This window comes from Manacus vitellinus, unplaced genomic scaffold (assembly GCF_001715985.3).
Source record: "Manacus vitellinus isolate BGI_N305 unplaced genomic scaffold, ASM171598v3 scaffold_94_pilon, whole genome shotgun sequence".
Lineage (NCBI taxonomy): Eukaryota > Metazoa > Chordata > Aves > Passeriformes > Pipridae > Manacus > Manacus vitellinus.
Window position 1 is genome coordinate 811,259 of NW_021940890.1, and position 9,411 is coordinate 820,669.

At 45.5% G+C, this 9,411-nt stretch overlaps 1 protein-coding gene across 1 annotated transcript in view; it reads left to right on the top strand.

Annotated features, from left to right (window-relative positions):
- Positions 1-13: 13 nt before the first annotated feature.
- TOGARAM1 (TOG array regulator of axonemal microtubules 1) overlaps positions 14-9,411 on the top strand; it is a 25,281-nt gene continuing 15,883 nt past the window's right edge. The window contains exons 1-4 of the mRNA XM_029965279.1: positions 14-173; positions 6,266-6,422; positions 6,906-7,040; positions 7,696-7,992. Coding sequence (XP_029821139.1) covers positions 48-173; positions 6,266-6,422; positions 6,906-7,040; positions 7,696-7,992 — 715 coding nt within the window. The 5' untranslated portion in view covers positions 14-47. The remainder of the gene's footprint in view (positions 174-6,265; positions 6,423-6,905; positions 7,041-7,695; positions 7,993-9,411) is intronic.

Consider the following 9,411-nt stretch of genomic DNA (forward strand, 5'->3'; position numbering starts at 1 on the left):
GGGAAGATGCGCCGCACGGCCCCGGCTCCAAGTGTGCCGAGCAAGGGATGAGCCCCAGGAGAGTCCTGAGCGCCGGGAGAGGGAAGAACAAGCTGCCGTGGGAATCCGAGCTGGCCGGAGACGGGGAAGGTGGCTCGGGAGTCAGGATGCCGTTCCCGAAGGGTGTGGAGCAGGTATGTAACTCCCTGGCATCCTTCATCCTAAGGCATTTCCGAGGGGAAGTTGGAAAGTTGTCAGAGGCTTGTTAAGTGGCAGCTATTTGGGAGGGATGGCTGGTGTTTTGTGTGCAAGGATTTGTACCCTCACATCGGTCTGGGAGTGCAAGTTTGGGAATTCCTTGTATCAGATTTAAACAAACAACTTATCACTTAATAAACATAATTTTTGATATTACTGGGCTCCCCGAGGCACTTCTTAGGCCTGACCACAGTGACATATGTCTGGCATGTCAGCAGTGACAGGTGAACCCCAGGGAATGAGCACAAGAGTGGGGGAAACGCAGCCTTTCTCTGTATATTTGTGTTTGAGGGCACCTGCCTGACTGCTGAGAGTGTCCTGAAGCTGTCTGGGGGAGAACTGACCCATTCCTTCAGCTCAGGCTCTGAAGGCAGAGCTCTGGAGTGGGGCTGAGCCAGGGCTCTTTGACTGCCCTGGGATAAACCTGGAGGCTGCCAAATGCCTGGGTGGCTCTTGCTGCTCAGGCTGAGCTCACTAGGAAAAATGTAGGTCAGGCTGGAACAGCGATTCTGACTGAGTTTTGATTTTATCACTTACCCAGTCAGCAGCTGGAAAGGGAAGGAGTTTCTGGAATATCGTCCAGGTCGTTTTGCCTTTGGCAGTGGTGCTGTGACACGTGTTTTGGATACAACTCCCACGTGTGGTGTCTGTGTGTGGTGGGTTTTCTGTGGTGTTTGGGGTTTTTATAAGTGGACACGTTTGATTTATCATGTCTCAACCTCCTGTGACTGAGCTGAAGCAAAGAGATCCCGGAAAATCAAAGGCTGTGCAGAGGAGATTCCTCCTGCCACGTTTACGTAGTGAGAATTTAATTCCCAGTTGCTTGGTAACTTGTTACTGTGCTGGATGAGGTCATGGACAGTGAGTGCTCCTCTGCAGCCAGGCTGTTGGGAAACTGAAGAGCATAAATAAATGTGAGTTCATGTTTCTGTACTGTAAAACCCCAAAGTTCATGTCTAGACCTGAATGTAGACATGCTCATCCCTTCCTTGGTGTCTGTGTTACCTTTAACTCAGGCCCCTAAAGAGATCTGTGTCTTCTTCAGTTGATGAATCAGGCAGCTGAATTCCTTTGGGATACCTACAAACAGGCTCTGGACACCAAGATATGTAGGAAACACCTCCAGAGCAAGAAGGGTTTTCTTTTTGAAGCAGTTTTGCAGTATTGACTAAGACAGCTTGTAGAAATATCAGTTGCCAGTGCTCTCCAGGCAGGTTGGGCTGAGCCCTGTGCTGCTGCTCTGTGTGGTTTTCTGAACACAAAGCAAGTTAATACAGGCACCAAAGCCTGGCTGGAGCTTGGAATGGGAGAAGGTGCTCTGGATATGGTCCTTTTCTAAAAGGAATTAGCCTTTTGTGCACGTGGTTCTGTTTATCCCTGTGAAGTGGGAGGAGTGCCCGAGGTTTCCAACCCTGGAGAGAGGGAGAGAAAGCAGTTCACTTCTGGATTCTGTTCTGTTGATATTCAGAGTGCATTTAGAGATGGTGTCAGTCATAGAATCATGGAGTGTTTGGGTTGGAAGGGATCTTAAAGATCACATTTCAAACCCCTGCCATGGACGGAGACACCTTCCACTGTCCCAGGTTGCTCCAAGCCCTGTCCAACCTGGCCTTGGACACTTCCAGGGATCCAGGGGCAGCCACAGCTTCTCAGGGCAACCTGGGCCAGGGCCTCCCCACCCTCCCAGGGAAGATTTCCTTCCCAAGAATTTCCCGTCCTTGGGACAGCCCTTCTGAACTGAGGTTGCCATGAGCTGTATAAATAAAGCTCCTGTGCTGGGGGCATCCAGAAATCAGTGTGTGTGTGGGAAGGCAGCCCTGGATCTCCCCTTAACTCCCTCCAGTGAGGTAAATTCATTTATCATGCATGGAATTCTGGTACTTGACTTGACATTTAAAATATTAATTATTAATTCAGACATTCCTTTGAAATGAATTTGCTTAAAAATTAACTTCTGGAGTCATTCTGTGGCTGAAGGGATGCATGGAAGGAGCTTAATGTTTAAAGCAGTTTTCCTGCCAGGATTTTTAGGGTCATGTTACACAGTGGCTGTCCAAGGCCATGTCTAGACTTTCCTGATCAGATAAGATGTGAAGTAAAACATGTGTAAGTTAATGTGTACTAAAAATAAAAGGTAGATAAAGCACAGTGACTCCAAGGGCTTGGCAGCTTCTCCAGAGAGTTGTGGATTCTCCATCCCTGAAAGTGTCCAAGGCCAGGTTGGACAGGGCTTGGGTCAGCCTGGGATAGTGGAGGTGTCCCTGCCCATGGCAGGGGGAGGGATGAGGTGGGCTTTGAGGTCCTTCCAACCCAAAGCATTCCATGATTCTGTCAGTGCTGGTTAATTGGGTTCTTGATGAAACATTTCTCAAGTAGTTGAACTCAGCCTGCTGTGACCAAACCTCCTGATTCTCCAGTGGTTTCCCAGCCTTGCCATCCATGAGGGGTCACACTAGTGAGTCCAGGAATGCTGCAAGCAATCCCAGGTTCCCTTTTGAACTCTCATCTTCTCTGACTCTGTAACGTGAAGGACAAGGTGGTTACCCCAGAATGAGCTAACAGAGTTCTCACTGACCTATTGGTAGCTGAGCCTTCCCGTGTTTTCCTTGGAAATTCAGTGTGCTGTATGGAAAACACCATGCCTAGGGATTATTGTAGGGCAAGAGTTACCTCCTGTGAAACACAGACCATGCATCTGCTGTTGGAGGTGCCTTTTGGTACCCAAAGGTTCCCTTTTGGGGGAAACAAGAGCACTTGAACATCTCTCCGATGTTTCCAGCCCTGTCACAAAGTACTTGTGACCTCTGTGATCTCCCATAACTGCAGTGTTGGGCAACACTGTGGAATTCTCCTCGTTTCCATCCTGATCCCCTAACAGAGAACCTCAGAGCTGGGCTTTGTGGGGACCTCAGTGGGTGTGCAAGTGTGAAATCAGATTTATGGAACAACAGCGCTCTGTTTTAGCAAGGATCAGAGGCACACAGAGTCAGTGGGATAAGGCTGCCTGTTCTTGGGAACCTGGGGTGGCACTGGCACAGGAGCTCTGGCCTTTCTGGAGGCTGCAGGAGTATTTTGGGGAGATATCATTCTGTATTTGTGATTGTAGGTCTTTTCCCTGGGAGCCTGTGGTTGATGCTGCTGGGTGTTGGATCAGGAGAACCTTTTGTCTGGCTGGGTCTGGAACAACTGGGATAGTGGAAGGGGTGGAACTGGGTGATGTTTAAGGTCCATTCCACCCAAACCATCCTGTGATTCCATGATGGGTCACTCTCAAGTGCTTTGGTAACCAAGTTAATAATTCCTTTGGTGGCTGGATTCCAATATTGCCTGACAATGGTGGTACTGGTGGAATCTATAGGAACCCTTCTGAGAAATCCCTTTGCTGGGATCTGTCATCTACTCCCCTGGAACATCTGGCAGCTTTGGGTTTACCTTTACTTCCCACTGCCCTCAAGCCCATGTTTAGCAAATTAGTAATGCTGTAATTATAATTTGTGCACAGAGAAGCAGAGTTTTTATCCCTGTAACTGGGACTGGAACAGCTGAGTGGAGTTGTACAATAATGGCAGTGTTTTACTTTACTCCTTCTGCATAAATTGCTTTGTCCATGTGGAAAAATGGGGCCTAAGTTTGTCCTGCACCAGCTACTGAGGGGAACATGGCTGAAACCAGGCCACAGGAACTCATACAAGTGACATTTAGTTGTGGACTGGAAGCTCTGTGGATGGGAAATGCTGTTTGCTGATCCCAGGGGCAGGAATGCCGAGGTTTCATCTCTTTTATCCTAACCGGGATAACCCGGGACAAACCCCTTCTCCATTTTCCTGCTGCCCTTTGTCCCCCCGTGTGAAGGGCCCCTGGGGTCCCTCAGGGCCTGCCTGCTGTGGAGGCCCCCTCAGTTTTCCCCCACCCTGCTGTGCTTTAAGCACTTGTCCTAAAATACTTCAGTGAGAGTCTAATCCCTGCAGGCTGATTAAGCAGCTTTAGCCCCGGCTCTCAGGGAGGAGATTTCATGGGGAGTTTTGAGCTTTGGGGCATTTTGGTGGCTTTGCTGAGGTGCCTCAGGCTGGAGACTTGGACACGACTCCCACCCGAGCCTGGGAAATGCCAACAGGAAATCACAGCGTGGTTTTGGAGGGGAGGATAAAATTGTGGCCGTTTTTGTTAAGCACAAACCCCCTCCCGGGCCCAGGGAAGGGTTTCCCCCAAGAACCAGTGCCCACATAGCTGTGGACCTTGGAGCTCAGCTGCCTCTGGGAACTGCTTGGCTTTTAAATGGAAAACCAGGCTTCACTTATTTATTTACTGCCAACAGGTACCTCATGTGACTTCATTTTCCATTTTTAATGGGAACAGTCTCAGGAGAATTAGGAATATGTAATTAAAAAGTTTGAATTATGAGGTTTATTTTTTTTCCTTGTTGGCAGGATATGGGGGTGGAATTTCTCTAGGCTCGAGTGTGTATCTTGTGTCTCTTCTTTACTTGGAAAGGACCCAAAGGTTTTGTTCAAACTTCATTATTTAACTACTTATTTAATATTGTCTATATTCCATAACCACTCCTATTTCTCTGTGTGATAGATTAAATATTATAAGGACTTTAAACCAATTAGTGTGTGCTCATGGTCATGGTTCTCCTCCCAAGTTTGAAGTTCTGTGCTTTCCTTTGTGATATTTTTGTGAAACCCCATTACAACATTAATTAAATCCTTTAAAGACACTAAACCAGAGCATTTGGCTGCTGTTTGTCTGACCCAGACACGCAACTTGGGGGACAATCTGTGAAGTCACCCCGAGGTTTCTCCTGGAGCAGGGAGGGTTTGGCAGAGCTGGGAGCTGTTCTGGGGGCCTCTCACTGTCCAGAACAACTTGGATTGGGTGGGCCAGGCTGTGCATTGGGGAGATCATGGAATTGTGGAGAACTGCACTTTGATATTCCAGGAGTTTCTGTGAAGTTCCCAGTCAGAGGATCCCATTTGTGTGGTGAACTGAGACGTTCAGTGAAATGAAAAATAACTATTTGTATAAATCAATGTATTATGTAGGTGTTAGACTACAAATACCCCATTCACACAGCAGGATGTGAATAAAGGGGTTTTCAGGCTGAACATGGTGCTTTTCTTTCCAATACTGAATAAATATTTCCATTTCTGCTCAGACTTCTCCTTGTGCAGCCTCGTCTGTAAAGGGGAGAGCGGAGGAAATGCAGCCTGGAGATGATGTAAATCACTGATTTCACTAATTAAATCAGGAACCTTCATTTAAAGCATGATCTTTGCTTTGCTAAATACTGCCATTACTGAGATTTTCCCCTAACCTTTGCCCAGTTCTCAGTACAAGCTCCTGATATCCCCAGCTCCAGCTTTTTGACTAAACCTGAAGTTTGCACAGCTCAAGTAGCTGTTCTGTTCTGGGATTTTGTTGTCTGTTTAAACACTCCCACATCTAATGGACATAATTCAAAATGTCAAAATTTATGTTAAAAAAAAAAAGTAAAAAAAAAACCCTCAAAATTTAATTTTAAAAATTTAATTTTTAAGATTTAATTTTTAAGATTTAATTTTTAAGATTTAATTTTTAAGATTTAATTTTTAAGATTTAATTTTTAAGATTTAATTTTTAAGATTTTAATTTTTAAGATTTTAATTTTTAAGATTTTAATTTTTAAGATTTTAATTTTTAAGATTTTAATTTTTAAGATTTTAATTTTTAAGATTTAATTCTTAAAATTTAATTCTTAAAATTTAATTCTTAAAATTTAATTCTTAAAATAGTACCATTCACGACCAGTTTATTTTGCTGGTTTTTTTTCCCCCTCAGTGTGTGAATACTGCTAACCTGTATTATTTTAAGACCTGGAAAATGACTGAAATGCTTTCTAATGCTTCAAATATTTGAATATCTGGGAGAAGACAACCTTTACCAGGATGTTTTGCACTTCTCAATGCTGTCTGTGCCCCTGCTGCTTGCCCAGGGCAGGGAAATGTGCTTTCCTTTCACACACAGCTTGTTCTCCTCTTGCCCACAGTTCTCTGCATCCAGTGATTTCCTTCACTCCCCGAAGCTCCAGCCCTCCCAAGGAGTCCCAGCCAGCCAGGAGTTATTTTTCAGTAGAAAAAGAGCTTCCAGGACTTTATTGCAGAGCGGTGTGGAAGTGAACTCTGGGAGTTCTGCCGTTTGTGCTGGTGAGTGTGAGCAGGGCAGGGTTCCAGCTGCCCTCACACAACAGACACATTTTGGAGCTTCAGGAGCCAAAAGGCTCCTCAAGAGCCTGGGCAAGACCAGACCTGATTTGTTCTCTCCCCGTGGCCCTTTGTGAGCAGCCCTGAGGCCTTGCCAAGTCTGCTCCCTCGCTGTGTTTGGGGGTTTTTAGGTGTTTATTTCCCTTTATTGTCACATGCTCAAAGAGGGGATTGTTCGGGGTTTCTTCTGCCCCCCTACAATTCCTGGTTGGAGCAGGGCCCTGGAGGAACAGCCAGTCCTTTCCCTTTTTCCCTCTGAGCTGTATTAGGGGGTTGCTTAGAGACTCTGGAATTAAATACTCGCAGTGTATTTGGATTTTACACTCAGGGCAGCACAGAGTCCTAATTCACCAGGAAATGTTGTTGTGCACTCTTTGCTGAACACCACGTGTTTCTGAGCCAGTCATTTGTGTTTGCTCTTGGAAGGTGCTATGGGCTCTCACCAGCCCCAAATTTCAGGGAAGTGTGGGACACTTGGATACCCACAGGCACGTGGGAAGAGTGGCAGTGTGGACTCGGAGTTACAGCTTTTGGGATTGAACAACTGTCAGCAGGACAAAGGTATGTGGGTTGTGACAGTGTCCTAAGTCAGTGCATGGCACTCTGGAATTACCTCTTGATTTCTTTGCTGCCTTAAGAAATAACAACTGTTACTGAAAGGCTTTCCAGTCCCTGGTCAGACATATTTGTGCCTCCTCCTGTATATTTTCATTACTGGTTAATTTACAGCTCCCACCTTTTACAGCTCTATCAGGGTGTTACAGCACCTCCTTTTCTGTAAAAGAATCAGAACTGTGTTTGACCTACTTGTGTCATCCTTTTATTTTAAACATAGTTCTCCAAAACAAGCCTGAGAATTAGTTTAAGGCTTAAACTCACATTTGGAGGGGCAATGCAAAGTGCAAAATGAAGGTACCTGATTTGCCTGCTTGGGTAAAACCTTCAGGCTTTGACAGTCTAGATGGTGTATTAATGCATTGCAAATTATTATTATTTAATTTTAGTATTATTTAATTTTAAATTATTTCTATGATGTATTCTTTTATTATAAATTACTGTGGTGTATTATTGCGAATTTTTATGGTGTATTGTTTCCTTGTAAATTGTTATGGTGTGACATTTCACCGTGATTTATTTTTGTGATGCATTATTTGATTGTAAATTATTATTCTAAGAGCTTATTATCACAAATACTCTTCTGTTTTCCTTTGCCCAGTTTCTTCCAGCCTAAATTTTCCCAGCAAGACCCAGAGAGGGTTTTGCACTCAGGCAGAGCCCACCATGTCCTTCCAAGGCCTCAGTGCCAGCCAGGGCACCTTCATCCTGCCCTGCTACCCCCTGTCCTCCCCCAGGAACAGCCCCAAGCCCCTCTCCTCTCCAGCTGCATCTCCAAGGAGGGCCCAGGACCATCCCATGAGCCTCTCCAACTCCTGGCCTCGCAAAAGCTTCGAGGGGCTGCCTAAATCTGGCTCCCAGAAGCAGCTGCTCAGCCCAAAGTCAGGAGACAACACAGGTAGGAACGTTCTCAGTGTGACAAAAAGGGATTTGGGGGTTGGATTTTGAGGGGTTTCAAGCAGTGGGCAGAAAACCCCCAGTGGCAGGTGAGAGGGAGCTGGGCAGTGCCAGGAATGGGAGGGATCTCCAGCTGCCCTGCTCACAGCCCTGCAGGCTCCTCCTGAAAAGTGAAGCCTTTGCCATAAAGCACCGTGTGCTTCAGCTCTGCTTTCCTCCCCAGTGCTGTCCCAGGGAAAGGGCTGTCCTCAGAGGAAAAGGAAACCAACCCCCAAAATGGAGCACTTCCAGAGAAAGCCAATAAGGAATACCTGTCATTGTTAATGCTCTAATTAACACACGTGCAAGGAAAGTGTTGCTCCTGCACTTTGTCATTTATTTGAATCCTGGAATCACAGAGGGGTTTGGGTTGGAGGGGACCTGAAAGCTCAGCCAGTTCCAGCCCCTGCCTTGGGCAGGGACACCTTCCACGAGCAGGAATTGCATTTGGGAATGGACACATCAGATTGCCCCCACTCAGAACAGCTTGTTAAAACCTGCTTACAAACAGCTGCATCTCTCATGAGCAGAATTGGTGCTGATTTCATCCCAATTTACACTGACCTGGCACAAACTGCTGTCTGTGCTCTGATGTCCTGTCTGAAGTCCTCCTGTACTCATTGGTGAACCTTAATAATAACCTTGAATAGTTTTAACATTATTTAATCACAGTTGCTTAAACAATTTAGCTGATTTCTTTCAAACACTTACTAAAGGCAATCTTATTTTAGGTCTCCACTCTTTGTTTAGTTTAAATTGATTCCTAATCACTCAGGAGGCTCCTATAAACAAAGTAACAGCTTCCACATCAAATGAAAGAAATCTGTTTGAAATTTCATCTTCTTGGAGACCCATATTTTGTGCACATGTAGCAAACTTCTAACTGAATGCTTTGGGAGTCACCTGTGCCTGGAATGTGCCTTTATTATGTAGATGTGGTTGTCACTTGCTGATTTTCTCCGTGTTTTCCACATGCATTTCAATTTTTTTTTTTTGGTGTGTTTTGGAGTAACTTCGTTGTTACAGAATTACAGGGGAGTTTGTTAGGGCATGAGTCTTTCTTTTCTTCATTAAGAAAGGTAATTACTTTTTAAAGGGACTTATAAGAGCTTATTATCACAAATACTGTTCTGTTTTTTCCTGTGGGGCCAGGAGCTGGACTTGGATGATCCCTGTGGGTCCCTTCCAACTCGGGCTGTTCTGTGATTCTGTGATTCTGTGTTGATATGCACAGGCATAAAACACTAATTTTTATTTTCTTAAAGGAAGGAGACAGTAGAAGTGGACTAAGTTGGTAACTGGGGCTGCACAGGTGTGTTCTGAGCACTCCTTTCGTGGCAGAAGCAGTTCTGGGGTGTGACCCAGCACCGAGGTGGGCAGT